At 43.6% G+C, this 27059-nt stretch overlaps 1 protein-coding gene across 9 annotated transcripts in view; it reads left to right on the forward strand.

Annotated features, from left to right (window-relative positions):
- The first annotated feature begins 6696 nt into the window (after positions 1-6696).
- satb1b (SATB homeobox 1b) overlaps positions 6697-27059 on the forward strand; it is a 57805-nt gene continuing 37442 nt past the window's right edge. For 2 of the 9 annotated variants that reach the window (XM_067510763.1, XM_067510766.1), the window contains exons 1-5: positions 6697-7136; positions 20422-20660; positions 23602-23778; positions 24743-24869; positions 26778-26831. In XM_067510763.1, coding sequence (XP_067366864.1) covers positions 20447-20660; positions 23602-23778; positions 24743-24869; positions 26778-26831 — 572 coding nt within the window. In that variant the 5' untranslated portion in view covers positions 6697-7136; positions 20422-20446. Of the gene's footprint in view, positions 7137-18148; positions 19163-20421; positions 20661-23601; positions 23779-24742; positions 24870-26777; positions 26832-27059 lie in introns of those variants that run through there. The other 7 variants (XM_067510758.1, XM_067510761.1, XM_067510762.1 and 4 more) reach the window with 6 other exon arrangements.

Here is a 27059-nt window from a genome sequence, read left to right on the forward strand (position 1 = left end):
CAGCACACAAACTTTTCAAGCACGAATGCACAGCACTTCAATCTACATGTGAATGCAACTAGCAAACATTAAATTGAGGCGAGATAATAACAACACAACAGTGATACAACTTTTTAAAAAGATGTCCACCCTCACAAAATGCACTCCCAACAAAACTGACTGCATACAAATCTACGTGCACAGCAGGAACGGGCCTCGATGCAATGACATGACAGGATGGGGAGTGAAGCATCTTTAAGAACTAGAAGCAGGTCAAACTGTTACATGAGACGTGAGATACAGTAGAATAAAATATCACTGCGGGTTTAGCGGACTGTTGAGGTGCACAGTAGCTGAGAAGTACCGAGGAGTAACCTGTGTGAGAGTGAAAAGATGCCGACCCACAGGTCCATGCAGACTCTTTATGTTTGAGACAGTGACAGCACTCAGCTATTGGCAAAGGAGGAGCTGAACTTACCTGAACCTTTTTTTTAAAACTAAAAGGCCTCATTAGTTTGAATTGGCATTGACCCAATAATGTATCAGAGCTATTTTACCTGCAGAGGCTCATCAGAAGCCCTCAGTTCACCCAGACATAGACGGACCATTGTTTTAAACAGCCCTGGCCTGGATGTCTAGGTCGTCTGCGATTGAGTAATGAGTCCCGCAATCCAATTCAGGAGACGCAGGGGGCAGACAAAGTTCAAACTTAAACTGGGTTTCTGAGAGCCTGCATCGTTCTACAAGTTCTTTCCTCAACCAAATTACCTCCGAGTAGCAAACTATATTTTTTTGACAGAAATAGTTTACACTTGATGGTGAATTGACATGACTCACAGTTAAAATCCCCCAAACTATTAGCACACGGAGAAACTTTAGGTTTTCTCTCATGTCTCTGTCAGTGATTCATCTTTTAAAAGTTGGTGAAAATTTCAGTTTCTTTCCACCTGGTTACGTCTGACACCCGGAACTAAATCCCACCCACATATTTCGCATTAAATTACCAGCATTCAATCTGTTATTAGTTATCACCTTATCCTGACACACCAGCTTCACTTTCTTATGACAGTCAGCTCTAACTTTGATTGACAAACTTCACCAGTGGACTTGAAATGTTGTTGCCCGCACACATTACTGACATGTTAACTCTGCAGCTGGCAGAAGTGTGTGTCAGTGTGTAATAGGCGCTATTAATAAAGCCGAGTCGAGCGTGACTCGACTTTCTCTCCGCCGCTGCCTCTCATGGTTGATTCCTTACTGGGGATTCAGTTGTGTGAGTTTGGATCGGCCTAATCACATTTGTTTAATTAAGCACAGCTAATAGACTCTCCAGGAGATAGGGTGTCTCACTGTGACGACGGCGGAGCACCGAGATGCATGTCAAACACAGAGACCTGGTTTCGCTGTGACTCCCCTGGCTCAGTGCTGGCTGATATGCCCGACATCCAACTGTGTTCGCAAACGTGACATGAACAAGCTGGAGGTTAAAAGTTGAAGGTTAGTAGTAGTTGTAGCATGCTGTTAAATATTTAACAGGTGGAACAAGCTTTCCTCCTGACACCGAGGCAGAACATATAAGGTAATGAATGTGGCATCACCCCTAAAATTAAGTGGGAATTCACTCCCATTAATAGTCCTGAAGCATCACTGTTGGAAACATACTCAGGTCCTTTTAAAGTAAAAGTTCTTCAGAGATAAAAGTACCAAAGTATTAGCAAATATTAAAGATTTCAATTTAAAGTAAAAGCACTATATTACTGACTTAATACCATATTCATTACTAAGACTGGTTGGAATTCAGAAAAAGGTCGGACATCATTTGTTTCTTCTTTAAAATGTGTCGGGTTTGATGATTTTATGATGTCATTGTATGCTTCTCCAATGTAAAAGCGTAAAAGTGTGAGGAACATAGACGGTGTATGTGGCAGAGTAGAAGCGAAGCACAAAATTGCAAAGGGAATGTTCCTCGAACCTTTACTCATCACTTGGGAAAAATGGACTTCCACCTCTGTGAGGCAGCCATCCATTCGATCCACACTGACACCACGTGCTGATACAGTGTCCCTGTCCTCAGAAACAGCTGTTATTAAGGCTGAGTAACATCAGAGACCCAGAGGATGAAAGTTTTTTTCAAGTGAACCATCAGATGAGGAAGCGTTACTGTTTTTCTTTCCTTTGTCGGTGCGTAACTCCTATAAACTGTCTATTCCCTTTACATTTGATAAAATACACAGGATCCACAAGATGAGCACGTGACAGACATCAAATATGCCGTGACTTTGCGAAGGCGAGTAAACTCTCCAGATGTTTCAGAACGCGGTGTCGCCAGCACGTCTTTCTCTGAAGCAATAGATCCAAATCAAAGCTCTTGAGCTGAGTGGTCTCAAAAAGGCAGAAATATCTTCCTAAGTACTTTGAATGTCTTACCCCTGACTTGGACACTTTTGTACCTCAGTTGCACAGTGAAAATACAAGCATCTGTTAAATGTAAAACGTGAGATGTGAATAACGCTTTCATTTACTCCGGAGCAGCAGTCATCATATGCTCATACAGAGTTACACCAGTTGTTGGTCGGAAATTGTTGGGGATTAGATGCCGGTCGAGTTGTCACAATGATAAACTCACTGTTCACCTGTCCGCCCGGCAAATGTTTATGTGGAAGTAACAAATCCCATTAATGCTTTTAGTAATTGGGTAATTTAGGTTCTATTATTATGGAGTCCACATAGCAAAGAGGTTGTGGGGCAACAGAACAACACAAACATGACATCACTCCCTCAATGGTAAATGGTGAATGGTCTGCACTTACTTCTACCTACTGCTTCTCAGCCATTCGCACACACTCCCACACCGATGGGGGAGCTGCTGTGCAGCTGGCCAACACTCACCGGGAATGGAACCAACAACCGTGGGATAGATGGACGACTGCTCTACCCCCTGCACCACAGTCGCCCCCCCTGAGCCTAACTGCAACCAAGTGACATCCGCCTGTTTTGTTGTTTAAGTTGGAAGACTTGTTGAGTTAGGACGAGGAGTAAAAATGACTATGGTTAGGAGAAATTACTCCACCAAGGGAGTAATTGCTGCGCAAGAATTAACCAAGCAAGAAAAATGATTTATAATTAAAGAGCTACTGTTGCTGCACACTAAGGCGATGGTTGATACCTATGATCAGACCTAAACCTTCATTTACCTCCCAGGGATCAAGAGTTCTATTTTGCATCATGTGACGCACATTTACTCGTGGTTTAGGGTTCGTCAAACTCATTAAGGCTAAGAAAGGATCCTTTTTGATCCACCGGATCATAGGGCAGGTCAAAGCTAGTTGGACTTTCACAGGCCCTCCAACATCTGGGCAGCTCCCACCCCCCGTTCAGACTGACGCTCTGTACATAAGGCGACGTGCTAAGTGACACTACACTGCCACAGCTGAAGGGAGAGTTCGCACCAGACAGTAATTACACTTCTGGGCTGTTTTCCTTCGCCCCAGCTGACTGACATCCCATTAACAGCTGGAGGCGTGTGCGCTTTGGAGGTGCCGCTCTGGGTCAGCGTTTATTGTTCTGATTGGCTCTCATCTCCATTGTCATCGCTGGCAGCGTGCAAATGAGGATTAATAGTGTTTCATCTGAGAGGTGAGCATGTGGAATACTTATGTTTCCAAAGTGATGCCGAAAAAGAAAAGCCAAAGGAAGGACAGACTGAGGAATACGCTGTTCAGTTTCAATTACTGCTTAGGTGATCAGAAGGGGGGGAAAAAAAAAAAATCAAAAAATCCTGTTCTCACCCCGGATAAGACAGTAGACAGGTGTTGGTTATCTCAGGAATCCTTGTTAATCTTTAAAAGATGAGCAATTATAAAAGAGCTACAGTGCTTTAGAAGGTTGCAGAGGCTAACCACAAAACCAGAGCAAAAAAAAGTGGTTGAGCATTCCAGATTTCGACGAGACGTCTGTCTTTTAGCTCTTGGGCATCTTTCTGAGACAAATTACTTTCAGTAGTCAATAGCCTGTAATTAAAATATACCCACTTGTTGGAGAGGCAACAGCGTCTCTCTATTTAGTTATGGGCTGGAAAGATTAATTCTGGGGTGTATAACCCTTGTAATTTTCCAAGTGCTGTTTATTGTTGTGAGAGAAAGGAAAAGTGCAGATGATTGAAATGTCTCAACTCAAGGTCTGCTTTGATTTGTTTACACTTCACACACATTTGCTTCTCTTTTTTGCGCCTTCCACATGCCATCTTTATGCTTCAGCAGCGTAGATGCACATTAACAATTTGCATTAACGTTTTGGAACTCATCCACCGCTTTCACGCGTCGCCGCTTCACTAATAATCTTCTGTGTGTTTGAACGCAGGAGTCAGGGTTTGTTGATTTTGAGTTATAAATATTGGCAAAGACGAGCTGGATGGCAACATGTTAAAGCCCCAAAAGCATCTTTTGGAGAAGGGTCATCATCAGCTGCTCCTTCTCTAGAGTCTCTCTACCTTTTTTTGGGATGAGCCTCATCGGTCCCCCCTTGTGGTCAGACTGACTACTGCAGCACATGTGGGCTCCGGAGGCAGCAACATGATTTGCTGTGGATAAAATACAGGCTGCATTGAAATCACCAGCTGTTGTCCGTAATGATGAAAACATCCAAAACTTAACATGAATTTATAATTATGCGGAAAGCAAATTTGAATGTCTTTACTGGAACTTTTCAATTCCCATTCAATCTCCTGGGAAGAGAGCTGGTGTGAATCATATGCAGAGATTGTGTGTGTGTGTGTGTGTGTGTGTGATTTTCTTCTCCTCTTTCTTTTTAAGTGCAGATCTCACATGCTTCATAATGAAACTTTTGTGGAGTCCCAAAACCACAACAAATGAACTTTTCTGAGAAGTATTTGTACATATCAGCTTACGATAAGGACTCCAGTCCTGTGTCTTCTCACTGCAGACAATCAGAGGCATTTTCAGGACTTTTCGGACCAAAAACCTTCTCTTCGTCTCTCACCTGCTATTGTCTTGCATCAACTCCTTTTCTAATTTCATTTTCAATGGGATGTGTAAATTAAGTGTAAATGTAAATGGATCAGTGTGTTATTTATGCTAAACCCGGTAAGAAAAACACATTCATATTGTAAGTAAACAGCTGCATTACCTGTGGGCTTCTGCACACCTGCTAGTGCAGAGCAGTTAGCCTGTGTGCAGATGCAAACTGTCAATCATTTCACACGCAAACACACACAGAGCCACAGCTACAGACAACAAATGAGTATAAAGTTCAAACACACACACATGACAGAAATTAAAATGCTGGCAGACCACAATCTGTGATGCGCTCACAAAGACTCACATACAGATTATAAGCACATGTGCAGGAGATGCTCACACTCACATGATGGACACAGACATGATGAAATGAAACAGAATGAGGTAAAGAGAAATAGTTCATTCAAGCAAAAAGACATTTCCTTTTTATTTTCCTTCGAAAAAGTCTTGTAGGAAACGTCGTACAACGTGTGGACGCACAATAACAGTTCGACGTCGCTGACTGTAATGTTCTTCGTTAAAATCATTTTATTTTATCTGCAACTGTAAAAAAAAAAATTTTCCCGTCGGATTGCGGACTTTGGTTGGGGGGAAAAAAAGCGACTTTTACATCGTGTCCTTTTCATACAGCAGTCAATATAGCTACAGATGAAAATCAATTAAAATAGCACAAATACATTTAGAGACTGTGAGGGCGCAAATCAAAGCTCCGTTATCTGTCCCTGTCCTCGGTGGCACGGCTGATTCTGCTCCAGGCTGGGTTCTTAAACAAGTCCAAGAAAGGGGGAAATTAAATTCAAATTATTCTGCTCTCCACGTAAATTTGTACAAATTAGCATTCCTATCTTATATATATATTTTATACATTTTTGGGGTTGGGCCCGCGGTTATATTCCTAAATGCAATGGACTGTGCTTGTGTGTGTGTGTGTGTGTGTGTGTGTGATGTCTGTAGTTAAACTAAGTTGCAACAAAAAGCAACAGCTTGCATTTATAAAATAAAAGTGAGTGTGCTTCAATAATGATGCATCAAATGTTCACTGTCGAATAGAATAATAATTATTTTCCTCTAAAAGCCTTGTTTAAATTGGGGAAATTAATTGAAAAAATAGCTTTCGGCAAACACAACAAGAGAACAGACTGCAGTATTAGCCTCTCTTTCAACAAGCATTGTTCAAACCTAATTATTCTTGAAAACTTTTTTCTTTTTTTTTTTACTTTTTTTTTTTTTTTTTGCACACTTCGGCTTTCAAACAAATCAACCCATCTGCTTTAATAAGCAGCTCTTTTATGTCGGCAAGAGCATCTGATGTATACCCGACTGTACCGGGCTATATGGTTTCATATTCCGCTCAGGTGTGCGGGGAGCTGATCTGGCAGGTTGCCCTCCGCTGTTAGAACAACACGGCAGCAAAACGCACGCCGCTGTGCGCAGTCCACAATTTACTAGACTTTCCCCCCTTCTTCTTTTTCTTTTTCTTCTTCTTCTTCTTCTTCTTCTTCTTCTTCTTCTTCTTCTTCTTCTTGACATGCAAACATGTGGCGTGTAAATATGAAAATGAACGAGTGTGAGAGCTCTCCTGGCAGTAACTTCTCTCTCTCTCTCTCTCTCCGTCTCTCTCTCTCTCTCTCTCGCTCTCTTTCGCTCTCTCTCTCTCTCTCTGTGTGTGTGTCCCCGGAGAGCAGCGCGCCGGAGAGGAGCGGCTGTAAAAACCAAAGTGGGGCAATGAGACAAGCTGCGCCACAGCTGGCAAATCATCGATTTGAGCATCGGAAACGGGGAGGGGCGGTTCGTTTACCTGCCACCCTCTCAAAGCAGCCCTCCTCACATGCCGCTACTCTCCTCTCCTCTACTTCACCCCCGCTGCCCGCAGCGCACGGTTGCTCACATTTCTGCGCTCCATCCGCCGTGTGCGCTCCCCAACTTCAACCTCCGCCAGTGCGGTTTCTACTAGACGACCCCCCCTCCCCCTCCTCCACCGTAGGACTTCTGACTTTTTAAAACAGTTTTTTTCCTCCCACAGTGCAGTCGCCTATTTTTGGATCACGTCGTGGAGCAGTGACAGGAGGTTGCTCAACTTTTGATGGAAAACAAGAGGTCGGGCGACTGCTGACTTTAAAGGTACGTTTCCACTGTCTCCACTGTTTATCCTCCGTGATCTGTATGTGCTGCCATTCTCTTTAGTGTCTGCGCGTTTGTTTTAAATCACATTTTTTTATCGCATGGCTCATAAAATAAGGTGCCTCCCCTTGGAATTACAAGGATAAATTACTCGCGTCTAAATGAATTAAAAGCAATTTCCAAATCGCTTAAAATCCACACAAACCAAATGTGGCTGCTAAGATTTAATATTTTATGAAGCTAAATATGAACGTCCAGCTTAACAGCGAATATATGAGCTTTCAGAACTTCTTCTTCTTTTTTTTTCTCCATCTGATTTGCAATGTGCGTGTTACAGGCCTGCGCCATTTCTGCGGGAATAAGCAAAGCACTCGTGATGTTCGCGGGGTTAAGTGCATCCATCTCTTCTAATTCGTTTAACAACTTATTCAGCTCGCAGCACAGGAGCAAGAAGTGATGCTGTCACCGCCGCCGGTGCTGCTGCTGCTGCAGCTGCTGCTGACCTGGTGCTCTGAGGAACCACGGCTTAGGGAATTAAGTTGTCTCGTTATTTTTCTTCCAAATTCTAAAATCTTCAAGAAGCATTTAGCATCTTTCTATTTTATAACAGGCCTTCACTCAATATAATGAAGTGGTTTTTGAGGAACCATAGTTGGTATCAAACCGCTGACATGTCTATTAGAAATGCTGCAGCCCAACTGCCCATCTACTTTTACTACTTTTTATTAGGCCATTAGATCCACTTCATTTATCCTCTCCATATACTTACTATTTAATTATGTGTCAACTTGCTTCAACACTTTTATTGCTGTTGCATGAAGCACTTTGTGTAACCGAGACACACACTCACTGAGCCTAACAAGCTAAAAGAAACGTGTGTGTGTTTGTGCGAGAGACTCAGAGGGAAACAAACAGTTAATTAATTTATTGCTTTCCTCCTGCCTGACTTGGTGTGAGGCAGTCAGATAGAGGTGATGATAGGGAAATGGTGTAGTAATGCTGTTTGGTCTGCCTTGTGGCTTTTGTCACAGTGCTGATAAAGTAATTTCAGGTACAGCCAGATGTGTGTGTGTGTGTTTGAGAGAAAGATACAAACAGAGGCAGCAGTTATGAGAAGCTGTATTACCATCTTAAACATGCGTGGGCACTGCTGTTCTGTGGTTTTCAGGTTTTTAAAGGTTTCACTCTCTGCTCTTTTAGAAAATAGCTGACATTTCACACACTAGCAAAGCCAGTGGCTTTCACTCTGATATCATTATTTATATATAGAAATCTGCACAAACAGGCTCGTGTAAGATAGACGTAGTAGGTTTAGCCCGTCGTGAAAATTATAGTTGTTAATTCGGCCCCGATGCAGCGTGGAAACTGAGATCACGTCGTAAAATCTGGCCTGCGTGTTTGCATTATATCAGGAACTTGATCAGATAATCAAGGGGACATTTTCCTGAAATAATCATCAGCTGTTGTAATCTCACTGCTGTTGTCAGGTCATGCGCTCTGCTCGCTCACATGCAATGACAAGGTCAAGCATGGCACATCTGCATGGAAAAGAAAAAAAAGCAAAAAAGAAAAGCAGGTTATTGCATTATCTTTGCAGATCATTGGCAGTTCAAGGTGCTGTGGCTTATCTGGTCAGTACCTTTGACAGCAATGACACACAGCCCTTTTCCTGTCTCTGGCTTCCATGTGTCACTTCTTGTAAAAGTCTTCAGACAAGACGAAAGCCTCAGCGGTAGTCTGTGAACGCTGAAACAAAACTTCTCGGTTTTACTCCTCGGCTAGGAGCCTTCATTAGAGCCATTTTTTTTTTTTTTTAATCCGTTTGTGGTTGTGAAAGTGGCACAAAAATGCTCGCACACACAGCCGCAGCAGTGTGTCAGTGTGCTTGGCAAAATTTCTCCATATAAACTTGTTTGGCAGGAATGATAAGAATCAGCGTGCGAGGACGACGGCAGCGCCGCGTACGACTGCCAGGTCACACAGAACCTGCGGTACAGCTTCAACATCTGTCGCAGCTTATTACTGTATAATTAATTCCTTTAATTGTGTTCTGTGGTGTTCGCAGCTCTTACAATAACCCTACCGTGATTTACAATTAGGAAGAGAGTTGGGAAAACACCCGAGTATTTGCACCTTTCTACCTTTCTGCTTCTAACTTAGGTCTAACCTTGCTATAGTCAGATTCCCCCCCCCCCCCCCACCCTCAGAGCTTAGTTTTGTTTTCATTACAACTAATCGAAACTAGTGCACTCTGCATTTACTGTACAGTAGTAGTGTAATAGCAGGAAATCAGCTTGTAATGCTCACAAACACTAAGTGATCTCTTGATGCCCTTTATAACCCGAAGGCACCTTTGCATCGCAGCCTTTTTAAACTGTTCCTTCAGGTTATCAGATCCTTTGGTGTTACGTTCCCAGAAAACTGCAGGACGGAGGGATGACGGAGTCTTTGTCTTAGCAGTTAAATCTTGTGCCCCCAGGGTCAACCAGATTAGTCAGCTACAACACGGTGCCAAGCTCTCATTCATTGTCAAGTTACCAGATGCTGGAGATCAGGTTGTTAGACGGCAGCCAGAGTAGACGGCAAAGTTTGTCCTGTGACCCTGAGAGACCAATTAGTCGGCACATTGGAGAGCGCAGGTTGTAATTTTGCTGTTGTTTTTGTTGTGCAGCAAGCTCTGAAATGATATTAAGAATTCTTCATTACTTGGCTTTAAAATTGAATTATGCCCCGAATAATCAGTCTTATTGCTTTCACTAAAATACAAATGTCTGGAGAAAGTTGTCATTGCTACACGGAGTAAGAAATCGGTGTATGTTTGCATCAGCTGCGGGATCCCAGCTTTGTGTTTGGGTGTGTGTGTGTGTGTGTGTGTGTGTGTGTGCTTTGAATTCCTGTAGCAAAAGATGCAGATTATTAACACCCCTACTGTTGAGTGTTTGCTGGGAGTTTGGAGCTGGGCTGTGCCTCACTTTGCTGAGACTGATATCTCGGCTAAAACCATTAATCGTCTTTCTTTACCACCTTGATAATTATCGCTGTAGCAAAATAACAGCTCAGCAAACAGTGAAATTATACCTGTGGTAGGGAGCAGAGTAAATACCTGTTTAGCTGCCAACAAATGTATTTATTAGACTGTCGCCAGTAAATAAGAGGCCTGTCTCGTTTTTTAATGTGTGGCTCTTCGGGGATTCCACCCCTACACACCCCCCACCCCCCCCCCCCCCCCCACCCCTCCTCTGTATGAAATAGCTCTGTTATGATTGCTAATAGAGGAGAATGATAACAATGATTCCCAGAGTTTTTTTTTTTTTTCTTTTTTGATGACATGTTGCAACTAGTTTGGAGAAAGAAAAGGTTGGTGTGTTAATAGGACTGCTGCATTCCAGGGCTCAAAAATGTATGAAAGCCCCCCCCCGTCACACACACACACACACACACACACACAAACAGTTAGAGACATACCACCCTGGGTGCATGCTTGGTGTGTGATTCGGGAGTTACAGCTCGTTTTGTCATTATCTGGAAAGTTCTTTATAAAAACTGAAACACAGAAAAGATGGGCTGGGGGTGGTGGGTGGGGGGGGTATGTTGTCCCAGCATGTTGGACTGCATTTATTCTGGCATATGCTTTGCATACAGTTGATCCAGATTCCTTGGCTTAGTGATAAAAGCGTCTCATTGTTTTTGGGTCCTCACAATCAGCTCCCTTCGTCGAATGGGTTGGCGTGTCCTCCCCGGGAGATAAAAAAAAAAAAAAAAACCCCAAAGTCCGTCATGTTGGTTTTGTCACGCTTTTACAAAATGACATCTCCCCCATGTCTGAATGTTTTGTTGTTCTGGTTATTTATCATGACGCTGTAGCAAACTTCATTTGAGAAAGCATTTAAATTTATATGATTCAAATCACATTATTACAGGTCTCAACATATGTTTTTTTTTGTTGTTGTTTTTTTTTATTTCTTGAGAGAGAAAAACTCATTGTCCTTTATTCTGATGCTTGTCTTCATCCGATCTGTGTAGGTTTTTCTGAATCCTTTGTTAAGAGAAAAAAAAAAGAGCGATTTAGAGGAAAGCGCATCCCGCTAAGATCAGGTTGTTAATACCCACCCACATACTCCAATGAAACAATTTCAACAGATACTGTCACACACACACACACACACACACACACAAACACCCTTGCTATATCAACTGTTTTATTCGTGACTTTATGGATGATGCATCCTTGGACAAGGGATTAAATGTGCAAGTAAAAATATGTACTGTAGATAAAGAACCACATCCTTAAGTCTGCACCTCTTCAACACTTCTACCTAAGCCTCGATATTAACAGATGTTTTTTCTCCACACGCTCATTTCCATCTCTCTTTCTATTATCTCTCTTCATCTTCTTGCACACTGGGGAGAGTAACACCATCCCATCACCTACCACCATTTCCTTGACACTCCCATGAATTCCCCACAAGGCCGGGGTGCTGTGCCCTTCACCGCCTCTACCCTTCTTCAGAAAAAACCCAGCAGGACGTGACAACCTTCTCACTCTTGTCCTCTCTCTGTGCCATCATGCAATCTTCAGTATCTCATTCTTCAGTATCTCTTTCTCTCTTACACACACACACACACACACACACAGTCTTTCTGCACTGTTTAATTCTTTATTTGTAGCAAACCACGAGGCAGAAATTAGAGTTTAATTATTTGGTCATGTGAAGACTGGGCTCCTCTGATGCCTTTTAATTGTTCCATGACTTATTTTTGTTCTATACTTTGATAAAGACAAAAGGAGAACTAGAGGGAGGGAGTAATGAAGACGGTGGCGAAGGGCCCACTGAGCGGGGATGCAGTTTGGAATCCTTAATGCAGATTCCTGTGAGGAAGACTGACAGACTTGACCCGACCTGGTGTGACTCACTGTGACACATGTTGATCTGATGACACCGATGCCGACTGCAGCGACAGCCTGAACCCTGAGGCTTCGTTCGCCTTGGCGCAGGAGGCTGCTCGCCACCGCTGAGCGGAAAGCACAAGCGTGCATGTGTGTAGAAGTTGCACTGTGTACAGTGCGCACCGCACGCCGAAAGGGTGGGTGTCGAGAGTGGGGGGTTAGGACGTGAGAACAAGGAGCATTGGTTTTCTTTCATACATCGCCGAAGGGGTGGGGTGGGGGAATTGCCCTGATGTATGTGTTCCAGTGCAGCGCGGAGACCCATTGAGGCCAGCCGGCGTTAGGCCTTCCTGTCAGCAGACCTGAGGTGGAGACCACTCACTCCGCTTCTATTTCTGTCGCCCTAATGTGATTAAAAAAACAATTAAGCACTTAGGAGCTGACTCTCAGTTCATTACACCCCCCTTGTTCTTTCACTTTTTTTTTTGCCTCCACCCACACCGAAGCGCGGACATATGAGATATGCAGAAACCTCCTTATTTGACTAGTAATTGAAAGCCACGCTGGCTGTACGAGAGGCTAATGGAAAACATGAAACTAAGTTGATTTGGAGGATATGTTCATAATGGAATATTTAGCCTATCTGTGGTTAGCTCGTAACAACTGATTAGGCAATTTTTCAAGGTCCTCAGATGTTTCATGTGGGAACATTAATAAACCCCCTCAACGCCGAACTCTTATTTGAAAGTGAACCTACCTTGTGCATGTGTGTGTGCAGGGAGATCAATCATTTAAAAAAAAAAAAAAAAGTGTCACAAACAGTTGTATTTCTGAGAAGTCAACGAGCAAAGTGAAACTTTTGCAAACAAAACGGTTACACATGATGGCTGTTGTGATGATTATCTCAGATTTCTAGACTTTCCACACTGTTTTTTTTTTAATAAGTATCAACCTAATGTATTATTTAGTTTTAGCTGGAGTCCACATAATTGACCCAGAGATTTCAACAGCACTAAATATTTTTGCTCCAAAAGTCGAAACCCTCTCATTTGCTTTAATTCATTGCAAAAAACCCGAACCATTAATTGTTAATTCATATTCTGCTTCTGCTCCTGTTCCGTGCTTTTGTTTAGACAAGTGTTTAACTGCTTGTTGGTTTTGCGTGGCATTTCATGTACGCCACCCTGTCTTTCCCTTTTCCACTGAACATGACATCGTCTGTGCACCCACACTGAAGCAGGCGTGTTTTGACATGTTCCCCTGACAGATTATAAATCCTTTCCAGCCCCTAATAATACTATTATGTTTACGTGTGTGTGTGTGTGTGTGTGTGTTTTCCTTTTTTTTTTTTTTTTACTGTGGGAGACACTTGCAGAAAGAGCTCAAAGTCGATCCAGTGACAGGCGCTTACCCCCGTGCTCTTTGTGTGGAGTGCTCAGACTGAATGTGCAGACTAATTTGTATTAGTAATCCAAATAATCGTATTAATGCCCATTAGAAGCATCACAGGTGGCGAGCATGAAGACATCAGAACACCTACGTGCTGTGAGAGAAGGCGCCGGCTGACAGAGTAAATAAAGACGCTTCCCGATGCTGAGCCAACAAAGATACATTTTCTTATTCTTTTACAGTCATTTCCTCCTTTGTGTGTTATTAGTGTCTCGTTAGAGAAATGGGCATAATATTTCATTCCTCTTGAGACATAAATGGGGGGTTTAAATAACAGCAGGCCAGATAAGTATGTTATTGTGAACACATCCAGTGACGGGTAAATGCACACAATGAAGGTGAAACGTGTTCTGCGGTGTAATGCTATGACATTTAAATGTGAGGTGTCTTTTGTTGCAATTTAGCATTCAGTCTGTCATGTTTCTTATGTTGTTTTTCATGTTTTTCTTTACAAATGTAGCCAACAGGCACAAAATCCTGCCCGAACAATTCCACTTGTGTACATGCATGGCGCACCTCGTACTGTATCTCTCCAACACAAAGCTGCACAGGCTTGTAAAAACCCACCTTGAACGGCGCTAAATCTGTATTCAGTGCATGATTATAGCAGCACACAGCTAGTATTTTTAAACAGGCTTTCTGTGTTTCAAAACCCATTTTTCCCCTCTTTTCTGTGTGATACAAAACGGTATATGTTAATTGATAATCAGCAGTGTTGATTCAGTGGTGCATTCAGTGCAAATCTGTGCCCTTCTGGATGTCAGAGGGTTTTCACAGCCACGTCGGTGCCAACCTAGCTGGCAGTGCCGGCACCTGTTGGCGGTGCCAAGGCCTGGCAGGGGTTATCGATGCTCTCTGATGGTGCCCGACAATCACAGTGGAAATGACTGCGGCTGCTTACGTCATGCCAGATAGAAAAGAGCATTTGCCGACAATGGCTCGCTTTCACTGTCGCTCCTGTTTTCCGAACGCTGCTAACTGTGGCCAAGGGGAAAAACCCCCCCCCCCCAAAAAAAAGGAAACCAAACAAAACAAAGAGGGAAACAGAAGCTGCAGTGAACACCATGTAAAACATGTCAACGTGGAAAACATGTCAACGCGCAGAGTGTCGTGCAGCGACGCTGTGCAGGTCTAGGTGATGCAAAGTGATCTGCTGAGGAGGACAAGGTTTGGGTGTGGGGTGGGCTGCAGCTTGTCTCTGTGTTTCGTGTTAGAGGCACGATGTGGAAAAATTAAACGCACTCGACTTCACATCTAATTTGGAGACAAAATGTTATGTTATGTAGTTTTCATCGTTTGTTTTCAAAAATTATAGAAACAAATCATAGTTACAGGACTAATTTCACCCTCTTTCATGTACCTATGATGCAACAAAGAGCTCAACATAGACAGTAACTTCAATATGATTCATCTGTGAATTTGACTTTGATGTCTTCGGTGACTTTGTGGAAATCTTTGTCACATTTTTCAGATGCTGAATAATATCTCATGTTGGAATGAAACTCTGAAAATAGAGTGATCACTCCACAGTTCGGGTCCTTTGTTCAAACACACAGCCGAACCATTTAACCACACTGCACACCGCAGCTGTGTTTAGTACACAGAGTTGGCAGCTCACTGAAACCCCGAGAATGGTTAAGATAAGAATTGATCGGTGAATCTGTGCAGGAGTCTCTGCTCGTGAATTCACGAGCACGCCGGGGTCTTGCACAAGCAAACAACTCTTCCATTTCCTGGTAAAAACCCACAGACACGGGACCCTTAGAGTGCAGCCGCCCCCTCACTTGCACCTCTTTGTATCTAGGTGTCAATATCGCAAGACATTGTTCCATCTCAGATCCGAGGGGTGAGTTTCATATTGTATTTTTCCGTTAAAGGCTTCTCCGCTGGCCTTGTGAAGTCAACACCTAATGCAGTCTCTTTGGACTTGAATATACTTTGAACTGAGCAAACTTTTGACCTTGCATGGGCAGGTGGAACAATGATTTGGTTTCACATCCAGGACTGAATGAGAGGTGTAACTGTGCGGCTTCTAATGCGGCACAGCACGCCATCACTTCTTCTGTGATTGGTTATTTGATCTGTTCCAGTTTCAGCCTTCCTTTACACGGGCACTAGTAGTTTTTTCCTTAAACTGATCTGCAAACACCTTCCGTAAATCTGAATGTTTTGTGCATAACTGTTCCGTGCTCAGCGGCTCCTGTAACCCGACAGTGGTTACTGGCAAGCTAAGCTGCGCAAGCTCCTGTCTGTGGTGCTGCATTGTTTATGAAACAACAGCTTTCCGTGAGACAATGTAGTATTATTGTATTTATGGTCTCAAACATGTATGAGCCCTGCTCAGATGTATAAGTAAGCGAGAACTGCTATGTAGTATTTCACACACGCCTGACCTCGACGGTCTGCTCGCAGCCTCTGGCTTTGCCATAGCGATAGGTGTACACACTTCCTGTTTTCTCTGGGTTTCCTGTTATTGTTCTTACACAACCTGGACAGCCGTGCTTGATAACACTGGCCCGATGAGTCGGATCCTATCAGCTCGCTTTTTTAATGCACATCCGTCCCCGAAACCTTCACAATAATTTAAAAAGAAAGTTTTGTGACACAATGGCAACAAACTCAGGAATTTGTAAATGTTCTTTTATCCCACATTGTGTTTATGCGATTTGAGTGGGTGTTATGTGAGTCACCGGAGATATTTACCTTTTAGCTCCTTATAGCCCCTGAAGATGTAGAGACAAATACAGCTACCACAAACCAGACAGGTGTATTTACAGTACTGTGTGTGTGTGTGTGTGTGTGTGTGTGTGTGTCTACCGCGCATAACTCTGACCTTTTCTCATAGTCAACGTGAAACATTTATTATTAGGCCAACTTAAGATTGGTTTTAAACACCATATCAGGCCTTCATCAACAACCTCAACACAGATTAAAGCGTGCCTGATATTTTATCTAGACATGAAATGATTACAGAATAATAACAAAAGCTCACACATCAACTTGAGAAACCCACCCCCCCTATTGTGTGCAGAGATTGTCTTGCTCTCTCCATCGCTAAACATTCCTCTTTTTCTTTCTTGCTCCACTTTGACAGTTCAGGGTTTTGTTGACAATACCAACAGAGATTAGCTTGTCTAATATTTTTGTATAATCCAGTTTGACATAATATGGTATGACCTTCTATGGAGGTAAACCTTGTGAGATGATAACAGAATAATAATTGTGCTGTAGCTAATGTCTGCTCTTCTTTATGTTTGTGTTCAAATTACTTTTTTAGGCATCTTTCATCCTTTTATAGACAAGTGTTAGAGTTTTTGACATCTATCCATCTTTAGTTAAGTATAATAAACTGGACCAAAACTAAATGACAAGGGGAAAAACAATCACTGAAAAACTAAACTGAATTATTTCATTTTTAAGTGATAGACTTTTTTTTTTTTTTTTTTTTGGTCTGGTTATGAAACGTTTCTTAAAATATATGCATATTTACAAGGCAGTAACTAAATAATAGACACGGAAATCCTTTCAGCTTGATGTCAGCTGCAGTTGTCTCTTGACAAATCAGCAATCTACCAGAGAACAGCTCGCTTTACCCACCTTTAGTGTGCAAAATGGAGCCAACCCACTTTTAATGCTTACCACAAATATTTGCTTCTATGTGTGCAGCCTTTAACGAGTGCAAGATGCAAATGAATACCTACTAATATATTTAAATATTTCTTTTGTATCTTATAATCACTGAGAACAACATAAACTACTAAGTTATAGCCTGTATCATTTTGTTTGAATAAAGCTGCCACCCACTTTCCAGAACGCAAATCTTTGTGATTTAAGATCTAGAATGTCTATAAATGATATGCAATATGGCAAATTTATAAAAGAATGTTTATTAATTGGTTAAAAATGTGAATATTCAGATTTCAAAAGCTTTACTGTAAACATAAAAAGGCATTTGAAGTTTTTTTCCATTGTTCACCGTGATGTTTCTTAATCAAATAACCTGTGACTGCAGGTCAAATTATTCACATTTCCGATTAAATCACTGCATGTGAAATATTTAGTTTAAAAAAAAAAACACACTGTGAATGGGGACAAACTAAAATATTGAGGAAAAATATCATCAATTAAGGTATCTAGTGTGTGTGTGTGTGTGTGTGTGTGTGTGTGTGTGTTACCCTGTAATAAATGCAGGACCGCCTCACTCTAATCAAGCTGATTAAAAATTCCTGCGCGCACAGCCGGAAATCGCACCACCGTTTCCCCTCTGTTGTGTGTATTAGCGTGTGTGCGCGCATGTGTGTTTATGCCTGTGTGTGTGTGTGTGGTTTCTCCCCTTGTCCACTTTCTCCACTTTATTTGTCTCCGCCAGGACTTTTCGGGTGCGGAGGAATCATCTGTTTCCTCGTAATAAGGGCTTTATTTCTCTCCATCTTTTACACACTCCCTCCTCCAAACACACACACACACACACACACACACACACACCTCCGCCACCACCTCCACCTCCTTTCTTCTATTTTTTACTATCTCCCCCCCCCCCCCAACACCTCCACCACGCCATTTGAAATGAGGAGGAGAAAGGGAAGGCACAGGCAGCAGCAGCGGCAGCAGCAGCAGCAGCGAGGAGGAGGAGGAGGAGGAGGAGGAGAAGGGGGTGGTGGGGAGTGATGAGTCAATACAACTAATAATTTAATGGGGACAGAGAGGGAGAGACGGAGTGAGAGGGGGGGAGACAGAGAGGGAGATAGAAAGAAAGAGGAGCTCCGTCCGGACGCCAATCCCCCACCAGCAGGACACCTCCTCCTGTTCGCAGCTCCGCCGTGCGTCCGCATCCAGCCTTATTTACGCTCGACATCGGAAAGTAAACCGCACTTTTTGACCCCCCCCCCCTTCTGCTTGTTTTATGTGGCGAACCTGTTTCAGCTGTCCGCAGATCGGCTCCACATCGCCTCCAACGCGATAGCGAGCTCACCCTGCCTGTCGCTTGTTGTTATTTCTCTCCGTCAGTCTGCCGGCAGTCGACCCGAGCTGCACCGACGTTAAGCTCCTCTCGTGCACGCTGCTGCTCCCTCCGTGGACGCGGGTTTATTAGGTCTCGGCGGCGGTTATTATTATTATATTACTATTATTATCACAACTGTGCCCGAGCTGCTCGGTTTCCGCTGGCGGCTGGTGCCACGGCGATATTCGGATGCTGTGCTGCGAACTAAAGTCGCCTTCACTTGTAACCGATGGACGCGGCCAAACGCTCACTTTGAGCTAAATGTCGCTGGTGGTTGGCGTTTTTTTGCCTCCAGTTGGACGGAATTAGCTAGGGCTACACACACACACACACACACACACACCGCTCACCAATGTTCGCCTATCACGGTCCATCTCGACCTCGCCGTCTCCTGCACAGACCCGCCGGCTTGTTGTTTTTTCGCACCGCCTGTCAGTCCTCTGCCAAGACGAGCAGGAGAAAGCGTCTTTTCTCAACGCCGGTTCTCTAAGAGAACAATTTGCTGTCATGCACACGTAGAGACAGAGAGATAACAAGAGAGGATCCGGGAAGCAGGAGTTGTACCTTTTTTTTTTTTTTTTTTTTCTTTTTGTCTTTTTTTCTCTTTTCTACCCTGGCCAAACTTGAAGAGGACCAGTTTTCCAGGCGGTGTTATATGCTCTCCAGTGCTGAAGTGCTGCGTTTCAGGTTGGTTTGGAAGATTCATCCCCCAGCTTGTCCCCTCTTAACTCCCCCTTTAGCTCTAATGTGTCCATTTGAACTATTGCTCCTGTTTTGTCTTTTAAGGTCATTTAAAAATCCTGACCTGGATCCGGACTGTGTCCGGGTCTGGATTCCTTTGGCCCCTTATTTGTTGGGAATCGCTTGCCTCATTGCATGTTGTGAATGGAGGAGTTCGTGATCTTTTTTGCGTGGGGGTGGATGATTTTGCCCTTTTCGCTCTTTAATAACAGCATTCCAGTTCATGTTCATCAGGGCTGTGTATTAATCAGCATGCGGCATCATCACGTATAATCACTTTCCCACTGCAGTTTCCAAAATGCACACATCTGTTATGATTGATCCCGTCTCTGAGCTGATCACTTTTAAAGCAGCGCCGACTGTCAGCTTCAGCCTGTCTCTGTGGCTTTTTATCTGTGCCCCGAAGCACCTGTGGGTAAGAGTCTTCATCTTTTCTCCCTTTTCTGTTCCTCTCTAGTCTTTTCTTTTCTTCCCCCTCTGTAACTTTTGATGACTAACCCTCATGAGTCAGCAACTGTCTGTTTTCAAGTTTCCTGAAGCTGCATTTTTTTTTTCTTTTTCCTCCAGAAGTTGTAAAGTCAAGGAACCCATCAATCTTTTTGCACCAAGTCAAAACGCAACACTAACGCTCACACCTGTAAAGCCATGTAACTGATTTTGTGTGTGTGTGTGTGTGTGTGTGTGTGTCTGTCACATTGAAATGATGTCGCGGCCTTTCGCCTCCTTTTCCCTCAGAGCTGCGTCATGAATGTGAAGCCACACGAAGTGACTCAGAAACTGAATTATGTTAGTTTTCCCCCTCTGTGCGTGCGCTGAGCAGAACCTTGTTCCTTGAACTGCACTGTATTCATTCAAGTGGAATCTCCCTGCAAATGAGTGTGTTTGCACTAAAACCGGCGCCTTGCATGGGAATCTGGAGTGGGGCACCCATACATAATAAAATACCAGGGAAAAATGGGAACGTCATAGCAGAAGCAAAATGTCACCGTGGGCCGAGTCGTCGCAACCAAAGTGAACTGGCAGTTGGTGCTGTTCTCAGAGGTCTCACCTACTCAAAGCGTCGTTTTCGGCTCTGTAAAAATGTCCCCTCACATGTGTGTGTCAGCCCTCACGTCACACTTCTTCAGCTGCTCATTCTTGTGCTTGTTTGGTGCCGCGCACATCCCTGCGCTGACAGCTGAGCGGTTGCGTTTGTGTCTCCCCAGGTGATAGTGAGCAGAGGTGCTGAGAATGATGGAACATCTCAGCGAGGCGTGTTTGGGCAAGGAGAACTCTGAGCTGGTCAACAGCATGGGCGAGGCCAAGGCCCCGCCGGCCAAGCTGCCTCGGCTGGAGCAGAACGGCAGCCCCCTGGGGCGGGCCAGGCTGGGCAGCACCGGGGCCAAGCTAGCCGGGGTCCCCTACAAACCCACCGGGCACCTGCTGAAGACCTGCCACAAGAAAGGTGAGTGGGAGACAGAGTGTGTGTGCGTTTGGGAAACAAATGATTGGCTGATCAATCAGTCAGTTTAAGTGATGAAAACCCATCAATCTTATCAGTGTTCGTCATTTATTAAGCAAACACGTTCTGCTTCCAGCACCTCCAGTGTGCAGATTTACAGACTTGTACGATTGTAAATCAACAGTCAATGTAAAGACTTGTGAGGGGCACCTGTCAATAATTAGTTCGCTGGTTGGTCGAACACCTGAACGCACCAAAGTCATTTTTTAGGTAAAAAATACCAAATAGAAAACAAAACTTTGCTCAGAAGTTATATCATAAATCTTTCACACTTTTCTGTGCATTTCACATTTGCAACGTGCAAACTGATCGGTAGCAAAAATAATTATTAGCAGCAGCTTGTAAGTTTTAACATTTTATTGACTGAACAACTACTAACAGAAGAATCAATAAAGGAATTAATCGTCAGTCTGATTGTGAAACAAATGTATTTGAAAGTGCGAGTAGATGAATAAACCATGTAAATAGAGGAAAGCTATTCAAATAGACTTTAAATAGCCCCCTCCCCTCCCACATACACATACACGCCACCTTCCACCCACCACCACCTCCTGCATGCTCTCTCCAACACACACACACACACACACACACTGCACACACTCCAACGTATTTGCCCAGACAATAGCTAATAGAGAAGCCCTGAGAATTATTCCTGTGTCACTGCTCCTCTGTTTATTATTAAGGGAAAGTTTCAGTCCTTTAGGAGCCATTGCTGTTTAAAGAGAGCTCTTACTTGGAGATTATGACATAGTTTTTTAATATACAGTAGCTGGTGTCGTCTTGTGAAAAGCACGGCAGGCAGATCTGTCCAAAACATAAACCTTTTTATGATTATGTTTTTTTTTTTTGTTTCTATTGTTAATGGTTTGGAAACAAGTTTCAAAAAGCTGCAGGTTTGGGGTTGTAATAGCACTTGGCTGCTACGGCTCGTCTGTTTGTTTGTTTGGCTGGTTTAGTTTTCTTTGGGCAACAGGGACTCAGGAACTCTTGGAATGTGGCTGTGCGAGTGTCCTCAGATGGGCCCTTTCTCTTATTTGCTCCTTTAATCTACGCGTTGCACTCGGCGTCATTTTTCACCGCCATCATCACTGCTTCTCTTGGCCTCGTATAATGTTTGTCCCTCCAAGGTTCCTTGTTGCTCTGGCTCCTCTTCCCTTCCCCAGCATCATTTTTTTTATTTTTTATTTTTTTTTTTTTTCCCCCCTTAAAATTTCTTCCTGGGTAAAGGGTGAAGCAGCCAATGGAGGCGGGCGGTCAGCCACGGAGGCTTCGCAGAAGGCCCACAGTGGGCATTGTGTTCAAGCCCGAAACAATATTTACCGCAGCCCTCTCTGGGCTTCCTGGAAACAAAGCCAGTATTGATCCCCCAAATGAACCTACACAGCAGTCTTTATTGTTAGATCTTTATCTATTAAAATCAGGGGAGGAGAAAAGCAGCTCTTTCAGCACATTCCCTGGCATCTGTCGGCTTATTGGTTGCATTGCCAGAGCTGTGTGCATCTTCTGGAATGCCTGGGATTTGGAAAATATTAGTGTGAATCATTTGAATCAGCAGGGACAATAAACGTACAGAAATTCGTCCAGGTGACAATCCAGCGGAGACATACTGAGAAAGTAGGGCAACACCACAGCTCAGCTTTAGTACCAAGAACAGAAAGAAGGGTGTACGCTTTCTTTTTAATAACATTTTGAAAATACTTCCATTTTCTGCAGTTGTTTTCATTAAGACTTCAAAAGGCCAACCTGCCCCCGTGTCCTTAAACTTACTTAAATTTAAGGGATGTTATTTTACCTAAAATGGCATATTGGCTGATATTTGCACACTGGGTCCCTCGAACATTCTGCCGTCTTTGGACAAGGATTGCTCATTCTACCTAACAGCACAGCCACTGTTGACACAGACTAGTAAACCTCAGGGCGCAGAGGTGGTTCGGGATTTGAAGCGCTGCATCATGGGAAGATGATTTTGGGTTGGCAGGCAGAAGGAAAAGCTAATGTGATCCCTGCACCTTGACAGTGAATAAACAGTTTATTGTGCCAAAACGAGACATACTGGTTGAAGGATTTTTGAGGCTCCTTCATGTTTATTCTCACAGAGCTAAAGGTGATAATTTTATTTATATATATATATATATATATATATATATATATATATATATATATATATATATATATATATATATATATATATATATATATATATATATATATATATATATATATATATATATATATATATATATATATATATATATATATATATATATATATATACACTTGCTTGCTTATTAAACGTGCACGACTCACACTAGTCATTGTAGGCCGTAGTGCAATATCTCTGTAATATTCAATCATCTTAGAGTCTGAAAATGAGCCTACGAATCCAGGAAGGAATCCTCTAACAGTTAGAAAAACAGCTTCTAAAATGAGATCACAGGTGCAAAGAACATCTTTGACAAACTCAGGAGGAAGATCGTGGAAATTACAAGACAAAAGAGAGCATTTCTAAATCGAAAACAAGACATAAAACAAATTCAGTCTCTGCAAATGTGCAGGTTATTGCACCCAAGGACTCGTTGCTTTCTTGTTTTGTTGCGAGAACTAGGCACCCAGACAAAGAGTCAGACATTTCCCTGTGAAAGCTAAAAAGTGCATTTGTGGTCCAAACTCATGTCTCAGCTCATGTCTGTTCAGAACCTCCACTCAGCAGTGAGTCCAGTCACACGCTCCCGATCCCTGAGACCTCAGTGTAACCCAGTCGTCACAGCTAAACATTAACGTCGCCCTCTGCAAACACACAGGTCACAGAAGGTCGACGTTTTCATGTACGGAAATACGAACCCTTTCAGCCCTCACTCGTGTCTCTGTGTCTCGGTGTCCTCAGGCAACATGCTGCCCGTGTTCTGTGTGGTCGAGCACTACGAGAATCCCATGGATTTTGACAGCAAAGAGGAGCACGCAGAGTTCGTCCTCGTGCGTAAGGACATGCTCTTCAACCAGCTCATTGAGATGGCCCTGCTGTCACTGGGCTACTCACACAGCTCAGCGGCGCAGGCCAAAGGTAACCACCAATGTCTCTCACTGTCTCGCATCATCCTTTCATTTTCCTCCCTGATCTAATGCTCATTAAAGTCCTTGCTACAGTGTACGCGCACACACACACACACACACACACACACACACACACACACACTTTTTATGTCTCACTCACACACACTCTGTGACCATAATAGCTAACCACCAGCTGATCCGAAGCCACAGTAACACATCCTGACACCGATCTCAGACAGGAGATGCTCATTCTCCCAGTGGTCTCACGCACACACACACACACACACACACACACACACACACACACACATTCCAACACAGCTCATTTACGAGTCTAAATACACAAGCTAAGCCGCTAAATAGTTTACATGCACATTCACACATTTCACATATAAGCAAGTACCAACACATATACACTCATACTGTATATATTTATACACACACACACTCTGTGACTCAGTAGGTGGGAGGGGCAGGTGGAGGAAAGGGTCTGCTAATTGCACTTGAGCACACACAGGCCGAGGGTGGCTGTTTCAAGGTGCCTCTTAGCGCGCTCTTTTATTATAGCCTGTCCATCACACTTGCACGTACACAAACACACACACATCCTAGTTCACCTCTCCCATAAGCAGTGTCCACTCTCACTTCTGCTCTGTGGGCTGCCACTTTTTCACAGCTGTCTCAAGAGAAACTGGTTGTGATTTCAGCAACAAAAGCATCATATAAAGAGCATTTGAGGCACAGGAAAGCTTCTAGGAGGCTACCTGTGGCTTTAGTCACTGTAGCTGTTTTAAAATAAACGTGTGATTTGTAGCTAAGTGATAACAAACCGAAATGCTGCAAGACCTTTTGCACTGATGCACTCTAATATTTTTACCTTTGAGGTGCTTTTTCTCCACATTTGTCTCTATTCCCAGTGCGTGCTCACATTTACTGATGCTTACGCATGTGTGTGTGCTCGTTGCCTCACCCAGGTATGATTCAGGTGGGGAAGTGGAACCCCGTCCCCCTGTCATACGTGACAGACGCACCGGACGCCACAGTGGCTGACATGCTGCAGGATGTCTACCACGTGGTCACGCTTAAGATCCAGCTGCACAGGTAAGAAACACAAACATACAGTGGTAATCCAAAATGTGTGCAGATGTGTAGAACTAGTTTTTTTTTTTTACCTGCTTCCCACTCATAAATGTGCGGTGTAATCTCTGCTTCTCACACACTCACACTCATAGCACGTACTGTTTGCCCGGAGGCAAGCAGCAGTCTGCCGATGCCCTCTGCATGTTTGATACTGAGGATACCTTAGCTACTCACATGGCCCGCGTGCATATATGTCCCAGAGTTTTATCACGGAATACACAAAATGTCATCGCCAACTGGTGGGGTTAGTTTCTCGTGTCAGTGCAAGCATTAAAAAAAATGGGAACGCAGATACCACAATGTCATGTCCATGGCAACCATTTATCAAGTAGATGAAGCGGGTTTGTCTTTGGGAACTGCTGAGAGGGGAAGTAGTAAGTGATGTTAACTAAGGTGCATTTTTGCAATGGAGATTGACAAAGGTTAAATGAAGTATGTTAACAGTTTTTGAACCAAGCACCACTTTAGCTCCGGTCATAAAAGAAATGAATGCGGTGGGCAACCGGAGACTGCACAGCTAAAAATGACTCTGCAGCATATGAACACGAGGTTGTTCACCTGAAATAGTTCCATAAATAAACATGGCTACACCGGCTATTTTAAGTGATCGCGATTCTTTCTGTATCTACTTTGTATATAATAAAGACGACAAACAAGCTAAATCCTTCCACTGCGAGCCGTTGGCTGTCCTCTGCCATCACTCACCATATTGTATGCTAAATGATACTCTGTAGGTGTGAGGTTTTGTCGTATTTATACACACAGTGAGAGCATGCAAGCATTTATAGACATGGACACAAACAGGCTCATATGTGCTCATAGACACACACACACAAAGTCAGACGAGTGGCTCTGGTGTAGAGGCTTGTGCCAGCTGCACGCTAACCCAGTGTTCTGCAACCCTCTGGAGAGCTGTTCCGACTCCTTTTCTCCCTCTCTTTGCCTCGTGCTCTCTCTTCCTTCCCTCTCTCTTGCCTCTCCTTCTGTCTCCCCACCACACCACCACACCACCACCACCACCACCACCACCACCACCGCCGCTGCTGCTGCCGCCACCCACCTTCACCAGTGAAGCACACACAGACACACACACACGCACACTCATGTGAACACATCCACCAGCCAGAATACAGAAGGTTGTGTTTATTTCCGGCATGCTAGCCCTGAATGCATGGATAGCTGTCTTTCCCTCCTCTTGTTCACTTCCTTCTCCCCAGAGGCTTTCTAGCTGCTGGAGCAGTTTAAGGTGTTCTGGAAAATCCATTGTTTGTGTGTGAGCGTGTGTATGCGGCCGTGTGTTTTCTTACAAGCAGATGTTAGCCTCGACCGTTGCACGCATCCTTTGCTTATTCCCCTCTCCTCCTGTTATCTCCGTGCTTGTAACGTTTCCAGTACAACAAATGACAGATTTACGGACACGCTCGCACAAAACGTCTCATGCACTCTTCACCCCCTCTCTCGGTCTCTCCTCGCTCTCGCTTGTCAAATGTCAAGGCAGGTTTAACAAAAAGTAATTCAGCCATACGTTGTAGAATGTCTTGCATACGTGCAGTGTTTATCCAGGGTGAACCTGGCGCTCTCACTGGAGCTCAGTTCAAACACTCGACACTCCCACCCACCGTGTCAATGTATTGCTTATTTGAAAACACAGAACCCAGAGGGTTTTTCAGGTACAACTCATTCTCAGCAGCTCACAACTGGAGCACAACCTATGCCAATGCCAGACGAGTGCATGATATATAAATCTGTTTTGATTTTGCTGCATATCGTTGTCAATATTATTAAGGTTTTTTTTTTGTTTTATTTGTTTTCCCCTTTTTTTTCTCCCCGCTCCGCCCTCCCCTCAACCCCCCATCTCAACTGCTGCAGACATCTAGCCAGTAACACCTTAAATTGTTTCACCGAGCACAACGAGCCAGGAAGGTAGAAGAAACACGAAATAATAGTCGCCACATGCAGCTGATGTATAATTCATGCATCAATCCAGCAGATGTGTTGTATAAAGTAATTAACTAATCAGAACAATCAGGGGAGAGAGAGAGAGAGAGAGAGAGATAAAGAGAGAGGGAGAATATGAGAGAGAGAGAGAGAGAGAGCAAGGTAGACAGAGAGAGAAGGAGAGAGACAGAGCAATCTCCAGATGCATCAGCT

This window comes from Channa argus, chromosome 7, assembly GCF_033026475.1.
Source record: "Channa argus isolate prfri chromosome 7, Channa argus male v1.0, whole genome shotgun sequence".
Lineage (NCBI taxonomy): Eukaryota > Metazoa > Chordata > Actinopteri > Anabantiformes > Channidae > Channa > Channa argus.